Genomic DNA, 27,480 nt, shown 5'->3' on the forward strand with positions numbered 1-27,480 from the left:
TTTTGTCAGATACTGTGTGTGTGTGTATATATATATATATATATATATATATATATATATATATATATATATATATATATATATATATATATATATATATATATATATATATACACACATATAACAATGTATAGTTTTTTTTGTTTTTTTAATCATATGTCCTGTTTAAAATGACACTTATGATTTTGGTCCAAAGCATTGAAAAATTATTTTTAATTTAAAAAAAAAAATGTTTTTCAAAATGTTTTTTTATTGCAAAACTAAAAAAAAAAAAAAACTAAAAATTAAGTTTAAATATTATTGGTCAAAACAATAGAAATAAAAAAAAAAAAATACTCGCTATGGAACGAAGGTAAAAGAAGTTAATTGGGGCCAATTAGAATAAACTTAAACAATGGTAAATGGTCAGGTTGCTTTAACAGACATCCTGTGCAGATGGAAATTTCTCCATTTCATTTGCAGATGAAAGAAACAGAGAAAATACAGAAGTACGAAAAAAGTAACAATGATACTCTGTATCTGAATAATGATAATACATTGTCAGAAGGTCTGTTTTTTTTTAAAGCGGTCGGTGTTCTAGATAAACACAGCAACTACAGCTGTCATTTTGACAGCCGGTAGTTGCCCCTAAATGTTTGGGGGGGGGTTAATGATACTACTCAGCTACATAAAGAGGTAACTGTACATTGTGAAAGGTCCTCTTTTTTTTTTTTTTTAATCTGGGGTGGGGGCGGGGCGTTTATGAGACCTGCACATGGATCTCACATCTGGAATTTTCCTTCCATAGAAATGGCAGTGTGTTGAAGATGCGACAGGAAAGCTGCGATTACACAAGTGTAAAGGGATGGCGAGTCTGTCGGCTGTCCCCAGCAGTGTAAATAAATCCCCCAACCTTATGAGCAATTACTACACCAGCGACGAGTGTAACTGCGACCCCATCACCTATAAGATGACCCCGCTGGGCCGCCGCAAGAAACTTCTCACCAAGAAAAGTCAGTATTCTCCAACAGTGTATATTAATTCTATATATTTCTCCCTTATCATCGGTATGGATGTTTATTTCTTGATTATTATGTTTATGGTCTCAGTGTATTCCATAGCGCTGTACAAACCACATGAGAACGGTCTGTCTCAGAGGAGCTGACACTCTAATGTCCCCCCCACAGTCACACACTATTATACATTTATATGGCTCTGACATATACCGCAGTGCTGTACAGATGACCCTACATAAGAGATGTTGGTTGTGTGTTTTATGATAAATCTGGGAAATCTATAACTCTGGAACATTGATAATTCTGATGTCAGCTGGGTGTATGACATCATCACTGACCAGCTGTACTTTATGAGGATATAGAAGGTGATGATGAAGACGGGTCCTCTTTATAGTTTTGTGTCGGAGACCGGAAAAAATGTTTTTTTCCCATCTGGGAATGTTCCGTCCATCCGCTGTGTTATCTGAATAGGATGGAGCCGACCACAGAGGAGATTGGAAAATGTGAGACAGAGCAGGAATCGCAGAAGAGAGTGATGCTGTAAATCGTTGACAGGTGGAAATTCACAACCCCGCCCCAGAGCTCCCCAGCCTCCGCGCCCCCAACCTCCCTGCCTCCAGCCCCCCCGCCCCTAGCCTTCGTGCCTCCAGCCCCCCCGCCCCTAGCCTTCGTGCCCCAAGCCCCCCAGCCTTCGTGCCACAAGCCCCCCCGCCCCCAGCCTCCGCGCCACAAGCATCCCAGCCTCTCCGCCCCCAGCCTCCGCACCTCCAGCCCCCCGCCCCCAACCTCCCTGCCTCCAGTCCCCCTGCCCCCAACCTCCCTGCCTCCTGCCCCCAGCCTTCATGCCCCAAGCCCCCCAGCCTCCGCGCCCCCAGCCTCCTGCCTCCGCCCCCCCCCCCCCCCCCGGCTCCATTTCCCAAGCCTCTCCGCCCCCAGCCCCCCCCCAAAACTTCCCCGCCCCCAGCATCAATTCAAGACACATGGGGCAGCAAACACAGGGTGAGGTGGACGCTCCCTTCCCTGTAGCAATGCTTTCTTAGCATGGAGCGATAATCTGCAGCCAACCAATCAAAAGTCTCCAGTGCGGATTATTGTACAGATCAGTGTGCTGATTTCTACTTTCAGCTAGTATTGAGCATTATAAAACTGATCTCCAGGCAGATATAAGAAAACACAACGTAATGGGGCTCTGAATCATTAAATGTATACAAACCTTTTTGCAGTCCCTGCACAGCAGAGCTCAGACTGGGGAAGGGAGAAAGCAGCACAAGGAGCCAATCAGTTATGCTCTAGTGCCAGAGACCTGATTAGGAGGAGAGAGCAGAGTGACCAGAAAGATGAGCTGATCAGTCTGCTGCTTCTCCTTTCACTGTCCAATCAAAGACAGAGGAAGAGAAAAGACTTGTAAGTGCTACTGAATTGCAGCAATGGAAAAATCAGGTCTCCTCCCCTGCCAGGCTGTGCAGCACAGCAGTGTAAATGTCAAGGATGGATGGAAATATCCCTTGTCAGGTAAAATATCTTTTTTTTTTTTTTTTTTATATATATGATATTTTATACATAGATGAATTTTATATATATATATAAAAATCATCTGCATTTTAGACAATTTGCCTGGAGTTTTTTCTATTGCCCCGGAGTTCCTCTTTAAGAGGGTTGCAGCCGATCTTTCATCTTCCCTTCTGGAAAATTCCGCCTTTCTTCATATTTTTCTTTCTCCCCTGTAATGTGGTATTAATGCCCCTCCGAGAATCTTTCGTTTTTTGTTTTTTTTTTCTCTGCGTCGCTTGGCTGGCACGGCGAGTTTTTTCCAGAGCGGCAGTAAAGTTACCGCGGTCTCGTCACCTCGTGAGACGCCCAATTCCCGCCGAGAGGGCCGTAAATCCGCTAAACGACTTTCCACAGCGACGGCTCTGGAAAATAAAACTCCCCTCCCAGCTTGGTGACACGGAGCGCATCGGCTGCCCCTGCCGGTCCGGATGGAAAATTTCCTTCTCAAAAGACGGAGATGAAGAACGATCCCGTTCCAGATATGGAGGGTGGGGGCTGGGCGGAGGGCTGTCTGTGTCGCCTGCAGTGGCCGATGAGGTCTCATTTACTGGGGGGGGCACAACGAGGGTCCGATATGGCGGTTGCACGTGTGAGAGGCCATACATCAGACTTCATACACCTCTATGGTACATGGAGCGCCATATCACACACGGTGACAGCAGGTATATAGGGGACACTCTGCCACATACTGGCCCCAATCATTTGGTGGAGGGGGGATTATAATGTGGGGCTGTTTTTCAGGGGTATTGGACTTGGGTTCAATATTGAGTTGGCCAATCTTTGCAGCTATAACAGCTTCATCTCTTCTGGGAAGGCCGTCCACAAGGTTTAGGAGTGTGTCTATGGGAATGTTTGACTATTCTTCCAGAAGAGCATTTGTGAGGTCAGGCACTGATGATGACGAGAAGGTCTGGCTTGTAGTCTCCGCTCTAATTCATCCCAAAGGTGTTCTATCGGGTTTAGGTCAGGACTCTGTGCAGGCCAGTCAAGCTCCTCCATCCCAAACTCGCTCATCCATGTCTTTATGGACCTTTGTGCACTGGTCCAAATCATTTGGTGGAGGGGGGATTATGGTGTGGGGGTTGTTTTTCAGGGGTTGGACTTGGCCCCTTAGTTCCAGTGAAGGGAACTCTTAAGGCGTCAGCATACCAAGACATTTTGGACAATTTCATGCTCCCAACTTTGTGGGAACAGTTTGGGGACGGCCCCTTCCTGTTCCAACATGACCACCAGTGCACAAAGCAAGGTCCATAAAGACATGGATGAGCGAGTTTGGGGTGGAGGAACTTGAATGTCCTGCATAGAGTCCTGACCTCAACCCCATAGAAACACCTTTGGGATGAATTAGAGCGGAGGCTACGAGCCAGGCCTTCCCATCCAACATCAGTGCCTGACCTCACAAATGCGCTCCTGGAAGAATGGTCAAACATTCCCATAGACACCCTCCTAAACCTTGTGGACGGCCTTCCCAGAAGAGTTGAAGCTGTTATAGCTGCAAAGGGCGGGGCCAACTCAATATTGAACCCTACGGACTAAGACTGGGATGTCATTAAAGTTCATGTGTGTGTAAAGGCAGGCGTCCCAATACTTTTGACAATATAGTGTAGTTCTAAAGGCGCGATTGACATGAAAATTTCCCCCACATGTCGGTAACAACTCATGCAATCCATACATACAAAGACACCAAAACAAATCCGTTCAGAAATGGAAGTTCTGTGTAATAAAATGGAAGGACACAGGGAAAAAGTATTGAACCCCCTAACTGAAATTTTTTTTAACAAAATCCTTTGTTGGTAATGGCGGCCTCAAGACTCCGGCTCCTGTATGGAGGAACGAGTCGCATGTGTTGCTCAGATGTGATTTTGGTCTTCAAATCTTGAAGGTTCCGTGGGCCTCTTCTATGAACTCTGATCTTTAGTTCTTTCCATAGATTTTCTATTGGATACAAGTCATGTGATTGGCTGGGCCATTCTAGCAGCTTTATTTTTCTTTCTCCCTGGCTTTGTGTTTGGGATCATTGTCCTCCTGAGATGTCCTCCTGAGATGTCCTCCTGAGATGTCCGCCCTCGTTTCATCTTCATCATCCTGGTAGATGGAAGCAGATTTTTATCACCATTCATCCTTCCTTCAATGATATGAAGTTTGCCAGTACCGTATGCTGAAAAGCAGCCCCGCCCACTCCATGATGTTCCCGCCTCCAAGCCTTACTGTTGGTATGGGGGGTGCTTTTGGGGCGATGTGACCTCCAAACATGGGGTGTATTATGGCATCCAAAGAGCTCAATGTTGGTCTCCTCTGACCAGACTATATTCTCCCCGTATTTCACAGCCTTGTCTAAATGTTGTGCAGCAAACTTTAAATGAGCTTCACCATGCTTCTTCTTCAGCAATGGAGTGTTGAGTGTCCATACAGGCCATGGCGGGTGAGTGCATTACTTATTGTGTGCCTGCTAATTCCAGGCCTTTCTGAAGCTCTCCACAAGTGGTCCTTGGCTCTTGGACAACTCTTCTGATAATTCTTTTCACTCCTCTGTCAGAAATCTTGCGAGGAGCACCTGGTCCCGACCAGTTTATGGTGAAGATATAGTCTTTCCACTTTTGGATTATGGCCCCAACAGTGCTCACTGGAACATTCAGAAGTTTAGAAATCCTTCTGTAACCAATGCCGTCAGTATGTTTTACAACAATAAGGTTGTGAAGGTCTTGAGAGAGCTCTTTGCTTTTACCCATCATGAGATGTTTTTTGTGTGACACCTTAGTAATGAGACACCTTTTTATAGGCCATCGGATGAGACTGAACCAGCTAATAATTTGCACTGACAAAGAGAAGGATTGCTTTCTAATTACTGATAGGTTTCAGCTGATGTCTTGGCTTTCCATGCCTTTTTGCACCTCCCTTTCTTCATGTGTTCAATACTTTTTCCCTGTGTCCTTCCATTTTATTACACAGAACTTCATTTCTGAACTTTTGTTTTGGTGTCTTTGTATGTATGGATTGTCACCGACATGTGGGGAACATTTCATGTCAATATCACCTTTACCAATAGATTTACCTAGAAAAATGGTGACGTGTTCAATACTTATTTTACCCGCTGTATATATTACCTCTCAGAGATCACACAATGCTGCAGTCTGATCACTGGGAGAGGGGAGACTGAGGAAGTACTGCCTCCTGCCTGCAGCAGACTGATGACATCTATGAAAAGTCACTGACTGGAGCTCAAGGATTGCTTTTTAATGATAAAAGGTGGAGAATTTCTGAAAAATTGTTAGATAATCAGAAATGCTCATATTTCAGGATCTCTTCATAGTTCTATGTGATGTACATTGATCCTGGGTCCAGTCCACATTTTCTGTATCTGAACAAGTCGTATGTTTGGAGGGTTTTGGACCCCTCCATATTTTATGGCCTACCCCCATCTTTACGACCCTCCGCACACCGGAGCCCCCCCGCCACACATCAGAGCGCCACACACCAGCCCCCCCGCCGCACACCAGAGCCCCCCACACCAGCCCCCCCTGCCGCACACCAGAGCCCCCCCACACCAGCCCCCCCATCCCCGCCGCACACCAGCCCCCCGCCGCACACCAGCCCCCCCCGCCGCACACCAGCCCCCCCGCCGCAAACCAGCCCCCCCCGCCGCACACCAGCCCCCCGCCGCACACCAGAGCCCCCCCGCCACACATCAGAGCCCCCCACACCAGCCCCCCGCCGCACACCAGCCCCCCCCCGCACACCAGCCCCCCCGCCGCACACCAGCCCCCCCGCCGCACACCAGAGCCCCCCCGCCACACATCAGAGCCCCCCACACCAGCCCCCCCATCCCCGCCACACACCAGCCCCCCCGCTGCACACCAGCCCCCCCGCCGCACACCAGCCCCCACCGCCGCACACCAGCCCCCCCCGCCGCACACCAGCCCCCCCGCCGCACACCAGCCCCCCCGCCGCACACCAGCCCCCCCCGCCGCACACCAGCCCCCCCCGCCGCACACTGCCCCTCCGCCCGTCGCACACTGCCCCCCCACGCTGCACACCAGCCCCCCCACACTGCACACCAGCCCCCACACTGCACACCCGCCTTTACTAGACAAGACCTCCATAGCAATAGACGTGGCACTAGTTTTTTTTCACTGAAAAATAAAGGACGGAATAATAGACTAATTGGATATTTAGCAGCTGATGGCAGTGAAGCGCGTAGATTCATATTTAAATCTCCCTCTTCAGTCATTAGCGGCGCTCACTGAGAGGGAAGGCAATTTGCTGTGTGAAGAGGGAATGACAATAAAACGGAGGTGAACGAGGACAACGCAGATCATTCGGAGAGATTAGGAGAGGATTGAAGAGCATTTCTTTTGAAGACTGTTGATTTGTTAAAACTGTATTTAATGCTAAACGATCGCCATGCAGCCTGTTGGGGATTTGTGGTGGTCTGGCGCCATCTTGTGGGGGTTTGACTGCAACGCAGGCATGGTGATGGGATCGCAAAAAAGAGGCATCTTTTGGGTTTGTGTTTTGTGATCTGTGCTGCCTATATTATTGTTACTGATGAGGATATTTTGTGCACACCTAACCCGTCTATAATACGGGAGCAGAGGGATCGAATCTGTGTGTAGAGTTTGTATATTCTCAGCTGTAAAATGGGAGCTGGATCACACTGCTGCCTTATACACACAATGCTCCCCCCCCCCCCCGGATCACACTGCTGCCTTATACACTCAATGCTCTGGCTCTCTGCCCCCCTCCATCACACTGCTGCCTTATACACACAATACTCTGGCTCTCTGCCCCCCTCCCCTGGACCACACTGCTGCCTTATACACACAATGCTCCAGCTCTCTGTCCCCTCCCCCTGGACCACACTGCTGCCTTATACACACAATGCTCCGGCTCTCTGCCCCCCTCCATCACACTGCTGCCTTATACACACAATGCTCTGGCTCTCTGCCCCCCTCCCCTGGATCACACTGCTGCCTTATACACACAATGCTCCGGCTCTCTGCCCCCCTCCATCACACTGCTGCCTTATACACACAATGCTCCGGCTCTCTGTCCCCCTCCCCTGGATCACACTGCTGCCTTATACACACAATGCTCTGGCTCTCTGCCCCCCTCCCCTGGATCACACTGCTGCCTTATACACACACTGCTCCTCTCTGCCTCCTCCATCACACTGCTGCCTTATACACACAATGCTCCGGCTCTCTGTCCCCTCCCCTTGGATCACACTGCTGCCTTGTACACACAATGCTCCAGCTCTCTGTCCCCTCCCCCCTGGATCACACTGCTGCCTTATACACACAATGCTCAGGCTCTCTGTCCCCCTCCCCTGGATCACACTGCTGCCCTATACACACAATGCTCCGGCTCTCTGCCCCCCTCCCCTGGATCACACTGCTGCCTTATACACACAATGCTCCGGCTCTCTGCCCCCTCCATCACACTGCTGCCTTATACACACAATGCTCCAGCTCTCTGCCCCCCTCCATCACACTGCTGCCTTATACACACAATGCTCCGGCTCTCTGTCCACTCCCCTTGGATCACACTGCTGCCTTATACACACAATGCTCCAGCTCTCTGTCCCCTCCCCCTTGGATCACACTGCTGCCTTATACACACAATGCTCTGGCTCTCTGTCCCCTCTACTTGGATCACACTGCTGCCTTATACACACAATGCTCTGGCTCTCTGTCCCCTCCCCCTGGATCACACTGCTGCCTTCTCGTGGAACATCCGTGGATATAGTTTTTACATTCAAACATCGGTGCAGGTGCTTCGTTATCTTGGCACATGTGATCAGACGTTCATAGAAACGCTGGGACTGGTGTGACACCACATAGAACTTGTGTTATGACATTCATTGGGTGCACAGAAATTGTGCCATTGTTTTCACCACAAACTGACGCGTTTCAACTTGCTTATTCCCCCAAAGCCTAAACAATACTGTCTGATAAAGCAGTGAATGCAGTGTGGTCCGCATCCCCCTCAATACTTTTTTGCGATATTTGTTGCAATAGGAAAATCCTTTTATAGGCCCAATTCACACACCAGGATGAGTATCATTTCCAAAAAATAAAGTAGTTACGAGCACTATTCTTTTATTTTGACTGACCGCTTATATACATTTTTGGTAAATCTGTTTGTCACCGCTGTCTCAACTCCATCAGTAGCCATGCTCACATTATTTCAATGTTTATTTAGCTATTAAGTCTTACCTAAATTATGGGTTTCCTTATCTTTACAATTTTGGCCTTTTAGTCCCCTTGCAGTTTGATTGTGGTGTGAAAGTTATGCCCTGCTTGCTGTGTTCCTAATATGCCCTCCTAATTGATTAATTGCCAGATTCCATCCACACCCAACACAGTATATAACAAGGCCTTCTTTACAGGGGAGCACATACAGGGGGCTGCACATACAGGGGGTTCTTCCAAAGAAGTGGGGTTCTGAAAATAAGTGACACTTCTGCTCTTGCACTTCAGCGATTTGCACAAAGCTAACCATAGCAGATTGCGGGTGATCTCATTTTCATATTATCTCACCTTCTCTGAACATGCTCTCTTTACCTCTCCTCCTCTTTACAATTGCAGCCTCTCTCCTCAAGCTCTCTTCTCTACATCCCTCTGCTCCACCACACAATCTGTACATATCACCCTCACTTCTCCCCTCCCCCTACTACTGCACTCATCACCTCTTTCTAACTCTAAGCCCACTTGCTAACATACCCCCCAGGATACTAAAGCATGTCCCCTCATACAAATCATATTCTCATATTACCTCCCTCACTCTTCTGCTTCTCCTAATCGCTGGAGATATTTCCCCAAACCCTGGGCCTCCCTTATTTAACTGTGCCCAACACACCCATCACCATCACCCTACATCCTCTGGCAGTAGTCGCAATCTACACAATCTAGTCTCCATTCCTCTTCTTCCCAACGCCAGCCTCCCTCTCTCCTGTGCCCTCTGGAACGCCCGCTCTGTCTGCAACAAACTCACTGCTGTTCATGACCTCTTTGTCACTAATTCCTTTAATCTACTTGCTCTCACAGAAACCTGGCTCCACGAATATGACACCCCTTCTCCTGCTTCCCTCTCCCAGGGTGGCCTTCACTGGACTCACTCCCCTAGGCCTAATGGACGCAAGGGAGGTGGAGTGGGATTCCTCCTATCCCCCCAGAGCACCTTCCAGGTTATTCACCTTCCTCCCTCTTTTTCCCTCTCATCATTTGAAGCCCACTGTATACGTCTTTTCTCTCCTACTTCCCTAAGAATTGCTGTGATCTACCGGCCCCCTGGACCATTATCGACTTTCCTTGATGAGTTTTCTGCCTGGCTACCCTACTTTCTCTCTTCGGATATTCCCACAATCCTTCTCGGTGATTTCAACATCCCTGCTAATACAAACATTCCTGCTACTTCTAAACTTCTTAGTTTAACCTCTTCATTTGACCTGAAGCAATGGGTACAGGCTTCTACTCACTCTGATGGGAACACCCTTGACCTTGTATTCTCCTACCTATGCACTCCATGCAACTTCTCAAACAATCCTTTTCCTCTCTCGGACCACCACCTTATTAGTTTCTCTCTCCCCCTGTCTTCCACCACCTTTCCCTCCAATCGCCTAACCATCACCCGTAGAAACTTTCGCAACTTCAACTCCTGTCTCCTCTATTCTGCTACTGACCACCTCTATGACAAAATCTCTCCCCTGTCCTGCCCCAACCAAGCCATGTCCATCTACAATAAATCTCTGTCCTCCACCCTGGATAAGCTTGCTCCCCTCACTACACGCAGAATCAGGCCTCGACCCCTACAACCCTGGCAAACAGATGACACTAAAATTCTCAAAAAACGTAGTCGCGCTCTTGAGCGTCTGTGGCACAAGACTAAGTCTCTCAAAGACTTCAACCAATACAAATCTGCCCTCCAAATATACTATTCTTTCCTCCACACTGCCAAGCAAACCTATTTTACAACTCTTGTTAACACTTTCTCATCCAATCCCCGTAAACTCTTCTCTACCTTCAACTCTCTACTTTGTCCTCAACCCACTGACTTACTCACTGCCCAGGAAATCGCTAATCACTTCAAAAACAAGATTGATACAATCCGTGATGAAATCTCTATTCTACAGGTATCTCCCCCAGCTAAGACCCCATGTCAAGAGGTACAACTGAAACTCCCCCTATTCAAATCTACTACTACAGATGAAGTTGCTAAACTCCTTTCTATCGCCCACCTAACCACCTGTACCCTGGACCCTATTCCCTCTCAAATGCTACGGTCACCCTCTGACCCCATCCTACACTCTCTAACCCACGTCTTCAATCTCTCCCTCACCTCTGGCATCTTCCCCGATGCTCTAAAACATGCACTGGTCACCCCCATACTCAAAAAACCGTCCTTGGACCCTACCAATCTTAACAACCTACGCCCAATCTCCTTGCTCCCCTTTTCCTCTAAACTCCTTGAACGCCTGGTTTACAACCAACTGAGTGACCACCTCATTAAAAACAACCTTCTTGATCCCCTTCAATCTGGATTTCGCCCTCAACACTCCACAGAAACTGCTCTTTTAAAACTCACAAATGACCTACTAACTGCAAAAACCAATGGACACTATTCTGTACTCCTACTTCTGGATCTTTCAGCTGCCTTTGACACGGTTGACCACCCCCTCCTCCTCAAAAAACTTTACTCCCTCGGTCTCCGTGACTGTGCTCTTCAGTGGCTCTCATCCTACCTATCCCAACGCACCTTCAGTGTCACTTACAATTCTACTTCCTCCACTCCTCTTCCCTTCTCTGTCGGGGTCCCCCAAGGTTCTGTTCTTGGACCTCTTTTATTTTCAATCTACACCTCTTCCCTGGGTCAGCTGATAGCCTCTCACGGCTTTCAATATCATTTCTATGCTGATGACACACAAATCTATCTCTCCACCCCTCAACTCACTCCATCAGTCTCCTCACGCATCATTAACTTACTAACCGACATATCTGTATGGATGTCACACCACTTCCTCAAACTCAACTTGTCCAAAACCGAGCTTATAATATTTCCTCCCCCACGTGCCTCTTCCCCTGACTTCTCTGTGAAGAGCAATGGCAAAACCCTCCACCCGTCCCCACATGTCAGGGTGCTAGGTGTTATCCTGGATTCTGAACTCTCCTTTCAGCCCCACATCCAATCACTTTCCAAAGCTTGCCGCCTCAACCTCCGCAACATCTCTAAACTACGTCCCTTTCTAACCAATGAAACCACAAAGCTCCTGATTCACTCCCTGGTTATCTCTCGCCTCGACTACTGCAACTCCCTCCTCATTGGCTTACCTTTAAACAGACTATCCCCCCTTCAGTCCATCATGAATGCTGCTGCCAGACTCATCCACCTTACAAACCGCTCAGTGTCTGCTACCCCTCTCTGCCAATCCCTCCATTGGCTACCACTCGCCCAACGAATTAAATTCAAAATACTAACAATAAGTTACAAAGCCATCCACAACTCTGCCCCCAGCTACATCACTAACCTAGTCTCAAAATACCAACCTAATCGCCATCTCCGTTCCTCCCAAGACCTCCTGCTCTCTAGCTCCCTCATCACCTCCTCCCATATCCGCCTCCAGGACTTCTCCCGAGCCTCACCCATCCTCTGGAATTCCCTACCCCAATCTGTCAGACTGTCTCCAACTTTATCCACTTTTAGGCGATCCCTGAAAACTTTCCTCTTCAGAGAAGCCTATCCTGCCTCCATCTAACAACTGCACTATTTTCTCCGTTGGCTCATCCCCCACAGCTATTACCCTTTTGTATAACTTGACCCTCCCTCCTAGATTGTAAGCTCTAACGAGCAGGGCCCTCTGATTCCTCCTGTATTGAATTGTATTGTACTTGTACTGTCTGCCCTAATGTTGTAAAGCGCTGCGTAAACTGTTGGCGCTATATAAATCCTGTATAATAATAATAATAATAATAATAAATATTTTTCCTAAAACAACAAACATGGTAAACTTACCTGTTCTCTGCAATGGTATTGCACAGAGTGACCCCTAACTTCCTCTTCTGGGGTTCCCCGCCGCTGAGCATCTCTGTGTGCCAACATAGGAAGCCACTTCCTGTGGTGGCACATGTGTGGGCTCGCTCCAAAGCCTGGCTGTGTGCTTCCATAGACACACACAGTGCAGCTAGGCCCATCCCCTGCCTTCTCTTCGTAGGATTTGATTTGACAGCAGCCAATGGCTCCCGCTGCTGTCTATGTGCCATGTGAGACCAGGAAGAGGGGAGAGAGCGCCACTGCAGATGGCCTCAGTGCGGGATTGAGAGAGATAGGGGGGTGGGGGGCTGATAAAATTACTGCAAGATTTTTTTTTTACTTTTAATGCAAGTAATGTGTTAAGGTAAAAATGTTTTTAGAACAACTTTCATTTTGGCTCAGCTCAGTGGGATTAGAAAAGGACGGTCACATGACTACCTGGTGTTCATGGTTTGTGAATTGAGCCTTGTGTCTTCTATAGAGTCACATGGTGATTGTTGAACTTGTTTTCTGTTTGACAACTTTGCTTCTTTTAAAGGAAGTGAGTGCTGAGAGATGGGTTCCCAGGGTAGGGAGGGCAGGCTGAGGGGAAATAGGTTTGTAACTACGTTATAACAAAACAATTAAAAATACAACGCATCCCGAAAGTATGAGCGGTGCCTGGTTTCCTCCAGACATGACACTTGCCATTCAGGCCAAAGAGTTCAATCTTTGTTTCATCAGACCAGAGAATTTTGTTTCTCATGATCTGAGAGTCCTTCAGGTGCCTTTTGGGAAACTCCAGGTGGGCTGTCATGTGCCTTTTGCTGAGGAGTGGCTTCTGTCTGGCCACTCTACCATACAGTCCTGATTGGTGGAGTGCTGCAGAGATGGTTGTTCTTCTGGAAGGTTCTCCTCTCTCCACAGAAAAATGCTGGAGCTCTGTCAGAGTGACCATCGGGTTCTTGGTCACCTCCCTGACTAAGACTCTTCTCCCCGATCACTCAGTTTGGCCAGGCGGTCCGCTCTAGGAAGAGTCCTGGTGGTTCCAAACTTCTTCCATTTACGGATGATGGAGATCACTGTGCTCATTGGGACCTTCAATGCTGCAGAAATGTTTCTGTACCCTTCCCCAGATCTGTGCCTCCATACAATCCTGTCTCGGAGGTCTACAGACAATTCCTTGGACTTAATAGCTTGGTTTGTGCTCTGACATGCACTGTTATCTGAGGGACCTTCTATAGACAGGTGTGTGCCTTTCCAAATCATGTCCAATCAACTGAATTTACCACAGATGGACTCCAATCAAGTTGTAGAAACATCTCAAGGATGATCAGTGGAGACAGGATGTACCTGAGCTCAGTGCTGAGTGTCATGGCAAAGGCTGTGATTCTTATGTACATGGGAGGAGCCTGTGATTCTTATGTACATAGGAGGAGCCTGTGATACTTATGTACATGGGAGGAGCCTGTGATACTTATGTACATGGGAGGAGCCTGTGATACTTATGTACATGGGAGGAGCCTGTGATACTTATGTACATAGGAGGAGCCTGTGATACTTATGTACATGGGAGGAGCCTGTGATACTTCTGTACATGGGAGGAGCCTGTGAGACTTCTGTACATGGGAGGAGCCTGTGATACTTATGTACATGGGAGGAGTCTGTGAGACTTCTGTACATGGGAGGAGCCTGTGAGACTTCTGTACATGGGAGGAGCCTGTGAGACTTCTGTACATGGGAGGAGCCTGTGAGACTTCTGTACATGGGAGGAGCCTGTGAGACTTCTGTACATGGGAGGAGCCTGTGAGACTTCTGTACATGGGAGGAGCCTGTGAGACTTATGTACATGGGAGGAGCCTGTGAGACTTATGTACATGGGAGGAGCCTGTGAGACTTATGTACATGGGAGGAGCCTGTGAGACTTATGTACATGGGAGGAGCCTGTGAGACTTATGTACATGGGAGGAGCCTGTGAGACTTATGTACATGGGAGGAGCCTGTGATACTTCTGTACATGGGAGGAGCCTGTGATACTTATGTACTTGGGAGGAGCCTGTGATATTTCTGTACATGGGAGGAGCCTGTGATAGTTATGTACATGGGAGGAGCCTGTGATAGTTATGTACATGGGAGGAGTCTCTGATACAAATATACCGTTTTTTTTTTTTTTTTTTTTTTTCATTTTTAAAAAATTTGCAAAGATTTCAAACAAACTTCTTTCACATTGTCATTATGGGGGATTGTTTGTAGAATTTTGAGGAAAGTAATGAATTTAATCCATTTTGGAATAAAGCTATAACATAACAAAATGTGGAAAAAGTGAAGCGCTGTGAATACTTTCCGGATGCGCTGTATATAGACTGCTTTAGATATATTTTATATCATAGGTAATAACTATGTGAAGGAGAACCAGTTGCAGAGCTTTGTGAATGAAGTATGGGGAGACCTCTGTGTCCGGTGTTCAGTCGTCATCTGCTCTTTTTATATCGAACGTTCTCTCCCCGTCTTGCAGAGTACAAGGCCGGCTATCTCCGGAACCGCTCGGCTCGCTCGGTGACCGTCGAAGTGGGCGGGAAGATCTTCAACATGGCGTTGGAGCAGGAGTACCAGCCGGTGACGAAGAGAAACTTCACCAAGCGCCAGATGTCCAACCCCGAGGACGACGAGGACTTCAGCGGGACGGGGAGTCTCACCAACGAGCTGGTGGTGCCCAGCGCTCTGAAAGTGACACACCGGTGAGATATCGGGGGATCGTTATTCTACCCTCCAAGTCTCCATTCATTAACCAAAGTGCAGAACCTCCCATTATACTGACTGATCATCTATGATGGGGAATTTACTAAGACTGAAGCAACTGTGCAGGGCAACCAATCAGCTTCTAGGTTTCATTTTCAAAGCTTAACCAAGCTGACGAGAGAAGCTGATTGGTTGCCAGGCACAGCTGCTCCAGATTCTATTTGCTCCAGTTTTGTTCAATTCTCTACCAAAAGTCTTCTATGGTCACTGCGCTCTACAATGTCCCTGTCCTACTGCATGTACTAAACTGGCAAAATCTAACTTGGACTTTAACCACTTGAGGACCGGCCTAGTTTTAAAACTCATTTACAAGTTAAAAATCAGGTTTTTTTGCTAGAAAATTACTTGGAACCCCCAAACATTTTATATATACATATATATATATTTTATATATATTTTTCAGACACCCTAGAGAATAAAATGGCGGTTGTTGCAATACTTTCTGTCACACCTTGTTTGCACAGCGGTCTTACAAACACGATTTTTTTAAATAAAAAAAAAAATAAGAAAACCTTAAAGTTAGCCCCATTTTTTTTTTATATTGTAAAAGATGATGTTACGCCGAGTAAATTGATACCCAACATGTGACGCTTCAAATTTGTGCCCGCTCGTGGAATGGCGACAAACTTTGACCCTTATAAATCTCCATAGGTGACGTTTAAATTTTTTGACAGGTTTACCAGGTTTGAGTTACGGAGGAGGGCTAGAATTATTGCTCTCGCTCTAACGATCGCGGCGATACCTCACATGTGTGGTTTGAACACTGTTTACGTATGCAGGCGCGACTTACGTATGCGTTCGCTTCTCTGCGGTGAGCATGGCAGGACGGGGCGCTTTACATTATTTTTTTTTTATGTATTTCTCTTTTTATTATTTATTTTTATAATGTCCATTTAAAGAAAAAAAAATTTGGGTCACTTTTATTCATCTCTTGTAATAGGAAAAATATATATTCATATTTACACTTCAATGCACCATTGGGCGGAAGTGACGTTTGCCGTCGCTTGCGGCATCCAATGGTATGGAGCCGAGTTGGGGGCCAACTTTCCCCTCACTCAACTCCATGCCTCACAGGAGAAAGGACTCGATCGTCTCCGTCGCTCCGGTAAGCGGCGGAGACGACCGGAATGAGATGGGGGGGGGGGGGGGGCCTCTCCTGCCCCAGATAAAAGTGATCTTGCGGCGTAGAGACCACTTTTATCTGAAGGAGGCCTGCCCGCTGTTTTTAAAAATGCCGGGGTTATCTGCTGCCATAAAAAGCGTAATTTAGGGTCAAAATACCGACGTATAACGACGGCGGGCGGTCCGGAAGTGGTTAATGGTGTATTTGGTAGAATTCTTTCTTTTGCAAAACGCATGCACTCGTTCTGTGCGAATGGAGGCAAAATCAAATGTTTGTTCAGCTATTTTCTCTACAGGTTGAATATCAATTTAGAAGAGTGAATTGGGGAAAATACTTCACTATGGCCACCAGATGGCGCCAGGGATAAAATAGACATGTGCAGGACGAAAAAATTTGTTTCCTTTTGATTTGTTAATTCAAGTATTTTGTTTTGTTAAACTCAGTTGATTCGTTCAATATGTATTTGGAATTCGTTTTGTGTCTTTATCGAATTTTCTTTGAATTTACAGATTTTTTTCAATTCGTAATGTTTGAATCGATAAGTTTTGAATCGGCCGAATCGAAAACTTTAGGTTTATTTATTTTATTTTTTTCACCTCGAATGCAAAGTGAACAAAAAAATCAAATGGTTACAATGACTCTTTAAAAAAATGGAGGGGACACTAGAGAAGAAAAGGAAATTGCTGCTCACCCCTTAAAAATTGGAACAAAAAAGGAAAGATTTCCCCACATTGGGGTTTTTAGGCAGCACAATAACAGATATAGTCAATGTTGTATGAAAGAGTATAACAATTTTATTGGATAATATACCATCAGAGTTAAAAACGGTGAGCTCCAGTGGGAATTACTTTAAAAATTGTTGGCTGAACATACATAGGCAGACATTTGTTCATAACAATACATTATAATCATGAACATTAAACCTGACGCGTTTCAACCCCTATATTGGGGTCTTCTTCAGAGGATCAGTCTGCTGGGGAGAACACCAAAATAGAGTTGATATACACATATAGGTTCCATTGGTATAAATATAATATTAACTACATTAACTATGTAATACATCAATGCAGTATAGTTACCAAATGAATGTATGTCCAACGAAAAACACAGATTCCCACATGGAGATCCCTTTAAAAAGATATGTTGCTTTGCCCTCTTCCCCAAGGGGAGGATTCCAAACACCTCTACCGCCACCGCAACCCTGACCAGGATGGTGAGAAGCAACGTGGCTTACGAGAGGTCACACTTTAAAGCACCGCCCGCCAGAACAGACGACCGGCCGGAAAGCATCAGACCACCTGCGATGAAAATTTGCAAGGCAAAATAAGTAAAAGCCCATAATAGGGTAGTCAGATTTATTCTGTGGACTAAAAAAGCCACTTGAGGAATCAAGGTCATCTAAGTTTATAAATGTAATATATATGGCTCATGCCGAGAAGGTTACGAACCATATTTATCTGGTATGTGTTTCAAGGTAAATACCATAGATAGTACATAGCTGCAAGAATATAGGTAAATACTCTATTTGTGCTCAAGAGATGGTGGTGACAGAGTGAAGGAAGGTGAAAAAAGGGGGGTTGAAACGTGAAATAAAACATGCAAGCTAAGTGTAATGAATTATAATAAGCAACTAAAGTGGTGCAGACAAGTGCAAGTGAGTGGAGGGGGAGGGAAAAGGGGTTGTTAGGGGGGTGGTGATGTGAGACCAGAATTATTAGCTCAAAAAGTGCTAGATAGCGCATGTGGATGCATCAAATTATCCCATATGGCTAGACTGTTACTTGTTAGCCAACCCGGGATTGGTCACAAGCTGTATAAGACTCAGGGGGTAGGTATCCAAAACCTGAGTCAGCCAGTCTAAGAACAAACAAAATATATAGTTGTAAAAAATATGACCAAACATATTGTTAGTAGTCAAAAAAATAATAATAATAATAATAATAGGGGTCAATGAGCCCTAATTGTATGGGGCAAAAAGATGCTATAACAGCACATGGCTAAAAGGGTATACTTACTAAGTGGTGGAGAGTGACAGCAGCAGTGATAACGGGCAGCAAAGGATGTTTGCAGTTCACCAGATAAGAAGAGATTGAAGACATGATACAAGTGCCATGTATTTGGAATTCGTTTTGTGTCTTTATCGAATTTTCTTTGAATTTACAGATTTTTTTCGATTCGTAATGTTTGAATCGATAAGTTTTGAATCGGCCGAATCGAAAGCGTTAGGTTTATTTCTTTTTTTTTTTCGCCTCGAATGCAAAGTGAACAAAAAAATCAAATGGTTACAATGACTCTTTAAATCGCCTTTGGTTTAACTAAAACAGCATTATTTTGAAATGGTCCCTCTAATAACATACACAGTCTTTGATTTCAGAAATATGTTTACAGTTCGAATTTGATGTAAAATTTGATTTAAGTTTCAATTTAGAATTTTGGAAAATCGGACAAATTTAGTTTCGTTATTTGGAGCTTTTCGGTAAACTTTGCTTATCCACTTGCCGCCCGCCCACCGTCAAACGTTTGATGGTGGCAGAATAGCTCCCCTGCGCGAATCCCTGTAGCTGTACACCGGCCGCTTTAAGGGGTATAGGGGGCGCGCGCGCCACCGCACTGAGGAACCGACGCGCGTGCCTGGCGCCAGCGATCGCTCCTGACAGAGCCAGAACGTGGATCTGTGTGTGTAAACACACAAATCCACGTTCTGGCAGGGGAGAGGAGACGGATCGTGTGTTCCTAGTATATAGGAACAGCGATCGGTCTCCTCCCCCATGCAGTCCCATCCCTTGACAGGACCTCTTTAATGTAAGAGCAGACTGGATCCTCCTCTTCGCTGCTCGTGGCCCCTCCCTCCTGTTGAGTGCCCCTCCCTCCTGTTGAGTGCCCCCACGTCAAGCAACTTGCTTGGGGGTAGCCGAGCCGCAGCTCCCTGTGTCCATTCAGACATGGAGCCCCGCCCCCCTCTCTCTCCTCATTGGCTGACTGACTTTGACAGCATTGGAGGCCAATGGCGCTTCGCTGCTGTATCAGCCAATGAGGGGGGGGGGGGGGGAGTCCCGGATAGCCGAGTCTCTCGTGCACCGTGAGCTGAGGAGGGGCTGTGCTGCACACAGAAGGCTTTTTTATCTGAATGCATAGAATGCACCTTCTGCCTTTACAACCACTTTAAATCTACCTTACAAGCATGTAGTGCAGGAACCTGCCTGATTGGATAGATGAGGTAGGTCCCCCTATTACGCAGTTTTGGTAAATCTAAGGTCGATTGTACGGTTAAGCTGTAACGTCTGTGGTGAGCCTTAGATCTGATCTGCTGTGATAATAAAGCGCCCGCTCTCTCTGATCTCTCCAACTCTCAGCTGTCACATCTTGGCCAACAACACGGTGAAGTGTGATCTGGATCTGTACAAGTCTCTGCAGGCCTGGAAGGATCACAAACTCCACATTGACCACGAGGTAAGTGTGCGGTCAGGGGGGGGGATACTGACCCGGCTCACCGGCAGTCATGTGACGCATATTAAAGTGGAACTAAACCCAGCGATTTAGCGGTTTCAAAAAACTGTTACATTCAAGGCATGCCGAGAATGTAACTGTCACATTGGTTGTGCTCAGTGCTCATTTTGGCAGCAAATTTCGATTTAGTTTTAGTCTTAGGACTAAAATGGCATTTTAGTTTTAGTCTCATTTTAGTCTTCTGCAATTGTTTTAGTCGTATTTAGTCGACTAAATCTCCAGGACATTTTAGTCGTCTAGAACCTAATGGGTGTAATTAAATTGTAATGCATTACTTTACATTTTCTCTACAATTTCCAAACTCATTATATACTGCTGGAGTGAAAAATCTAATATGTTTATTATGGTATTGAGTAGGGATGAGCCGAACACTCCCCCCCGGTTCGGTTCGCGGCAGAACATGCAAACAGGCAAAAAATTTGTTCGAACACCACTAAAGTCTATGGGACACGAATGTGAAAAATCAAAAGTGCTCATTTTAAGGGTTAATATGCCAGTTATTTTCCTAAAAAGTGTTTGGGGACCCGGGTTCTGCCCCAGGGGACATGGATCAATGCAAAAAAAGTTTTAAAAATGGCCGTTTTTTCAGGAGCAGTGATTTTAATAATTCTTAAAGTGAAACAATAAAAGTGAAATATTCCTTTAAATGTCGTACCTGGGGGGTGTCTATAGTATGCCTGTAAAGGGGCGCATGTTTCCCGTGTTTAGAACAGTCCGAGAGCAAAATTATATTTCTAAAGGAAAAATAGTCATTCAAAACTACTCATGACTATTAATGAATTGTCGGCCCCGGCAATACAGATAAGTCATTAAAAAAAAAAAAATGGCATGGGATCCCCCCATAGTCCATTACCAGATCATGGGGTCTGGTATGAATATTAAGGAGAATCCCGAACCAAAATTTAAAAAAAGAATTGCGTGGGGATCCCCCCAAATTCCATACCAGGCCCTTCAGGTCTGGTATGGATATTAAGGGGAACCCTGTGCCAATTTTTTTTAAAAAATGGCGTAGGGGTCCCCCTCAAAATCCATACCAGACCCTTCAGGACAGAGGAGGCAGGGTCACCCGGGTACGCGTCATACGGCAGGTGCCTCCCATGGAGGCGGATCGGTGGCGGCCTGCGGGTTTCTTTTTTCTTTTTTTTTCGGTCCGTCGGCGGAGTGAGAGAAGGAGATGAATGGACTTTGTGGGACATTTTTATTTTTTAATTTTTTAATAAAGGACTTGTCCCAAAGTGTGTCTTGTGTTTTTTTTTTAAATTTTGACACTTTTTTCGTGAAATGGTACGGGTACAATGTACCCGTTACCATTTCAAACGGAGGGGGGGGTGGGCAGGATCTGGGGGTCCCCTTGTTAAAGGGGGCTTCCAAATTCCGATAAGCCCCCTGCCCGCAGACCCCCACAACCACCGGACAAGGGTTGTGGGGATGAGGCCCTTGTCCCCATTAACATGGGGACAAGGTGCTTTGGGGGCGCTACCCCAAAGCACCCTCCCCATGTTGAGGGCCTGCTAGGTTGCCTGCTCCGATAAGGGTCTGGTATGGATTTTTGGGGGGACCCCCGTGCCATTTTTTTTTTCAATTTTGGCGCGGGGTACCCCTTAAAATCCATACCAGACCCTTCAGGTCTGGTATGGATTTTGAGGGGGACCTCTACGTCATTTTTTTTTAAATTGGCGCTTAATATCCATACCAGACCTGAAGGGCCTGGTATGGAATTTGGGGGAACCCCCACGCAATTTTTAAAAATTTTGGTTCGGGGGTTCCCCTTAATATTCATACCAGACCCAAAGGGCCTGGTAATGGACTGAGGGGGGTCCATTGCCGTTTTTTTCAATGACTTTTATTTGTATTGCCTAGACCCGACAATTCATTAAAGCCGCAAGTACTTTTAAATGACTTTTTATCCTGTAGAAATGTCATTTTTCTCTCGGAGTGTTCTAAGCACGGGAAACACGCGCCACTTTACAGGCATACTGTAGACACCCCCCAGGTACGAAATTTAAAGGAATATTTCACTTTTTTTGTTTCACTTTAAGCATTATTAAAATCACTGCTCCTGAAAAAATGGCCGTTTTTAAAAAAAATGTTTGCATTGATCCATGTCCCCTGGGGCAGGACCCGGGTCCCCAAACACTTTTTAGGACAATACCATGCAAATTAGCCTTTAAAATGAGCACTTTTGATTTTTCGTGTTAGTGTCCCATAGACTTTAACGGTGTTCCGGCGGCTTTCTAATTTCCCCCGAACACCGCATAATGTTCGGTGTTCGCTAGAACTTCCGAACAACCAAAGTTCGGTTCGAACTTATGCATGGGCCGAACCGTTCGTCCATCCCTAGTATTGAGGTATGAACATGCACTACAGACCAGTGTTAATTTTGAAGTCAAATTTCAATTTAGTTTTAGTCTCTTAGTCTTTTGACTAAACGGGCATTTTAGTTTTAGTGGTATTTTAGTCATCTCAGTTGTTTTAGTTTTAGTGGTATTTTAGTCCACTAAAATAATATTCATTTATTCGACTAAAATGTTTTAGTCGACGATATTAACACTGGTTGTGTTCTCAACAACCAAACTGTTAAGCCATCAATTGTCCGGAGTCCTCACTAATCACATGTGCAGCTAAAGATCAAAGAGGCCAAGATGGCGGCTTCCTTTGGCTGAAAACCATAGGAGGGTTTAGTACCGCTTTAATGACCGCACCCGTGACTCGGACTCCGCTGTCTTTCCTCTTTCAGATAGAGACGTTGCAGAATAAAATAAAGAACCTGCGAGAGGTCAGAGGTCACCTGAAAAAGAAGAGACCGGAGGACTGTGACTGCAGTAAGATCAGGTAGGTCTGTCCCAGGTGGGTCGTCTACACCCGCGTGGATGGAATGTGCCAAAGTGTATGTTTTGTTTTTTTTGTTTTTTTTTCAATAGAGAATTTGTCCCACTTTTCCTCAGGAGGTTACAGGTCTGGTGTGCCTGATCACAAAATTGCAACTTGGACAGTCCGCATTGCACTCTATCCTTCTCTAGCTGAGCTCGGTAGTGGCCACTGCTAGGGGGGCGCACAATTGTAGTGTCCAGTCAAGCTCAGCTACGGCTAGTGGGGGGGGCGCACAATTGTAGTGCCCAGCTCAGTAGTGCCTACTGCTTGGTGGAGCACAATTGTGGTGTCCAGTCCAAGTAGCGCCTACTGCTAGGGGGCGCACAAGTCCAACCCAGCTCAGTAGCGGTTAGGGGGTGCGCAATTGTATTGTCCAGTCAAGCTCAGTAGCGGTTAGGGGGCGCGCAGTTGTATTGTCCAGTCCAGCTCAGTAGCGGCCACTGCTAGGGGGCGCACAATTGTGGTGCCCAGCTCAGTAGCGTCTACTGCTAGGGGGCGCACAATTGTGGTGTCCAGTCTAGTAGCGCCTACTGCTAGGGGGCGCACAAGTTCAACCCAGCTCAGCGGTTAGGGGGCGCACAATTGTATTGCCCAGTCCAGCTCAGTAGCGGCTAGGGGGCGCACAATTGTAGTATCCAGTTCAGTTCAGTAGCGGCCACTGCTAGGGGGCGCACAATTGCAGTGTCCAGTTCAGCCCAGCTCAGTAGCAGCTAGGGGGCGCACAATTGTATTGTCCAGTCCAGCTCAGTAGCGCCTACTGCTAGGGGGCGCACAATTGAGGTGCCCAGTTCAGTAGCGCCTACTGGTGAAGGAGAAAGTGTGCACACAGTTTGAATGGCCTGGAGCCACCACTAGGGGGCCCACAATTGTAGTGTCCAACCCATCCTACAAATGGCATTGAGGGGTATGGAGGGGCCAGCAGTTGTTGTGGAGAGGCACCCCCCCTCCCCTCCCCAGAGGAGATGATGGCTCCACCTGAAATAAGTGTCCTCTCCTCCACCATGAATGATACAACCCCCTGGAGGTCTCAGCCAGAGCTTTCAGGGTCCCGTGTCACCCATACAATGACCACAATTGTTTATTTCCTGCAGTTACATCAAACATAAGAAGGGGAAGCTGAAGAGTACGGATCCCATGATGCATCCCTTCAAGTGAGTAACCTCATTGAGCTGGTGGAGGGGGGGTGGAGAAGTGTCCTCAGGGGACCCTTTGCTAGAAATGTATTTAAGAAGCTGGTAAGTGGTCTGTGCAGCTCATTTGCTCTGCAGATTGTATTTTCTGATGTCATGCTGATGGGGTCACCATACTGCTATCCTTCCGTCACAGTGGTCTCCTTCTGAATGTGACATGAGGCCTGTGAGTGAGCAAAATTTCTCTCCTATGGCCTCCTTATCTGCTGAAAGAGCATCCAGCGGTCTGCAAGCTTTCTGCCAACTGGGCAGTCCGGTTGTCTGTCCGGTTGTCTGTTAACCCTTCCATTGCCTGAACCCTCTGACCATTGGGTGCCCTTTCTGACTGCTGGGCATTTATACATCCCCATCCCTCCTGATCACTGGGCATCTGTACCGCCCCGTCCCCTCTGACCGCTGGGCATCTGTACCGCCCCGTCCCCTCTGACTGCTGGGCATCTGCACCGCCTCAAAAAAAAAAAAAAAGAAGGGGGCACACCAGCCTTGTGCATTATCGCAAGGCAATTTATTAATAAAAACAATTTAAAAACTACTCACAGACGTGTGGAGGATTATTGCTTGTAAAAGCCACCTATTTGTGGCGATCGGTCCTGGAACCAACAGTCTCCAGATAGCAAAAGGGAGGACATCAGGACCCCTGCTGGCTGGCACGTTTCGAAGGAGTACCTTCTTCCTCAGAGCCACGTCCCCTGTGACCGCTGGGCATCTGTACCGCCCCATCCCCTCTGACCAGTTTTATTGCCCTGTTCCCTCTGCCCATTGAGCTGCCATGCTGCCCCATTCCCTTCTGACTGCTGGGTGTCCGTACCACCCCATACCCTCAGACTGTTGTGTGTTCATACTGCCCCATCCTCTCACCACTGCGTGTCCGTACCACCCCGTTCCATCTGACCGTTCAGCTTCCATACTGCCCTGTCTGACCGTTGGGCGGCCGTACTTCCCCTGTCCCCTCTGACCGTCGGGCGGCCGTACTTCTCCCTGTCCCCTCTGACCATTGGGCAGCCGTATTTCCCCTGTCCCCTCTGACCATTGGGCAGCCGTGCTTCCCCCATCCCCTCTGACCAATGGGCGGCCGTGCTTCCCCGGTCCCCTCTGACCAATGGGCGGCCATGCTTCCCCCGTCCCCCCTGACCAATGGGCGGCCGTACTTCCCCTGTCCCCTCTGACCGTTGGGCGGCCGTACTTCCCCTGTCCCCTCTGACCGTTGGGCGGCCGTACTTCCGCCGTCCCCTCTGACCGTTGGGCGGCCGTACTTCCGCCGTCCCCTCTGACCGTTGGGCGGCCGTACTTCCGCCGTCCCCTCTGACCGTTGGGCGGCCGTACTTCCGCCGTCCCCTCTGACCGTTGGGCGGCCGTACTTCCGCCGTCCCCTCTGACCGTTGGGCGGCCGTACTTCCGCCGTCCCCTCTGACCGTTGGGCGGCCGTACTTCCGCCGTCCCCTCTGACCGTTGGGCGGCCGTACTTCCGCCGTCCCCTCTGACCGTTGGGCGGCCGTACTTCCGCCGTCCCCTCTGACCGTTGGGCGGCCGTACTTCCGCCGTCCCCTCTGACCGTTGGGCGGCCGTACTTCCGCCGTCCCCTCTGACCGTTGGGCGGCCGTACTTCCGCCGTCCCCTCTGACCGTTGGGAGGCCGTACTTCCGCCGTCCCCTCTGACCGTTGGGCGGCCGTACTTCCGCCGTCCCCTCTGACCGTTGGGCGGCCGTACTTCCCCCGTCCCCTCTGACCGTTGGGCGGCCGTACTTCCCCCGTCCCCTCTGACCGTTGGGCGGCCGTACTTCCCCCGTCCCCTCTGACCGTTGGGCGGCCGTACTTCCCCCGTCCCCTCTGACCGTTGGGCGGCCGTACTTCCCCCGTCCCCTCTGACCGTTGGGCGGCCGTACTTCCCCCGTCCCCTCTGACCGTTGGGCGGCCGTACTTCCCCCGTCCCCTCTGACCGTTGGGCGGCCGTACTTCCCCCGTCCCCTCTGACCGTTGGGCGGCCGTACTTCCCCCGGTCCCCTCTGACTGTTGCTTTTGTTTGCAGGAAATCGCTGAAATCTCAGGACAAGATGTGGCTCCTGCGAGAACAGAGGCGCAAGAAGAAGCTGCGCAAACTTCTGAAGAGGCTGAAGAACAATGACACTTGCAGTATGCCGGGACTGACCTGCTTCACCCATGACAACCAGCACTGGCAGACTGCCCCCTTCTGGACACGTAAGGTCTCATTAGGTTACCTGATTATTGATGTAACCCCGTAAAATGCATGGTAGAGGGGGGGGGGGGGTGTTCAATTGCATGGGTAAAAATGTCATATACTGCAGCCTATCGGCCATTAGATGTAGTTCCCAGGCATACATCTTTTCAGTTGCCTTTTGCAGACTGTGGAGCATCACCCCTCTATGTAACGGAGAGTAGTCGTGGTGGTGGTGGGGGGCGTAGTTTGGATTCCATATCAAGAGAGAAACCTAGCGTGACAACGCTGCTCCTCCATACAGTGCACCAAGTGAATGTTGTCAACCTAGGACAGGAAGTTTGTTACTGGTGAAAATAAAGAGAAAAAAAGAAAACCAATGCAGTAACCACATCCTGAGAGCTGGCAAGCTGCTGTATATAACAGTTTGTGTTTAGATACACTTTCCTACCAGAAAGTCGCTCATTATCGGTGAGCCGGAATTTGGGGTCCTGGTTGTTTCTATTGTTATAGTGTAATCTGTGAATAAAAGAATGGAGGCCACTAGTAGAGTGTTCAGCGCTGTCATTGTCCTTTCTTGCTGTGCAGTTGGGCCATTCTGTGCTTGTACCAGTGCCAACAACAACACCTACTGGTGCCTGCGGACCATCAACGAGACGCACAACTTCCTCTTCTGTGAATTTGCCACCGGCTTCCTGGAGTATTTCGATCTCAACGTGGATCCGTATCAGGTAAAGGGCGTTATGGGAGGGTCTCCAACCACTACACATTGTGTTGCTTATGGGTGTCATGTGTTGATGCATGGTGACCACAAGGTGGCAGCAGCAGCTCAGTGTATGTAGAGAGGAGATGGTGTTCTGCTGCTACCTTGTGGACATATTGTGTACTGCACCTGTGTATATATACAGCATAGTTTGTTCTTTGAAGAATATACCTGTATGTGTTGTGTGGTTTCTGTCTCAAAGGATCTTTACAAAAGTCAGGTTATGTTGTCAACTTAAAGGCCATTCAAAGGCTTCCTTTCCATCCTAACCCCAAGGCCCGTAATTATGTCCGCTTCATCACTTTTATTTAGTTGACAGCCTCTGAATATTTTCTGGCATTCCTATGTTGTCCTCTATGTCAGTGGTCATCAACTGCTGTCCTCAGGGCCCACTAACAGGCCAGGTTTTATGTATTACCTTGCAAAGATGCAGACTAGAATGCTGCAATCACTGAGCAGCAAATGATATCACCTGTGATGTGATTCAGTTATCTTGCAAACCT

At 47.6% G+C, this 27,480-nt stretch overlaps 1 protein-coding gene across 1 annotated transcript in view; it reads left to right on the plus strand.

The window, feature by feature from the left end:
• Positions 1 to 27,480, plus strand: part of SULF2 (sulfatase 2) — a gene marked incomplete in the record, with an annotated part of 261,880 nt that overhangs the window by 227,492 nt on the left and 6,908 nt on the right. Inside the window, 7 exon segments of the mRNA XM_073607195.1 lie at positions 788 to 992; positions 15,067 to 15,289; positions 19,827 to 19,923; positions 22,718 to 22,812; positions 23,943 to 24,002; positions 26,068 to 26,237; positions 26,803 to 26,945. Coding sequence (XP_073463296.1) covers positions 788 to 992; positions 15,067 to 15,289; positions 19,827 to 19,923; positions 22,718 to 22,812; positions 23,943 to 24,002; positions 26,068 to 26,237; positions 26,803 to 26,945 — 993 coding nt within the window.

This window comes from Aquarana catesbeiana, linkage group LG12 (genome assembly GCF_042186555.1).
Source record: "Aquarana catesbeiana isolate 2022-GZ linkage group LG12, ASM4218655v1, whole genome shotgun sequence".
Classification (NCBI taxonomy): domain Eukaryota; kingdom Metazoa; phylum Chordata; class Amphibia; order Anura; family Ranidae; genus Aquarana; species Aquarana catesbeiana.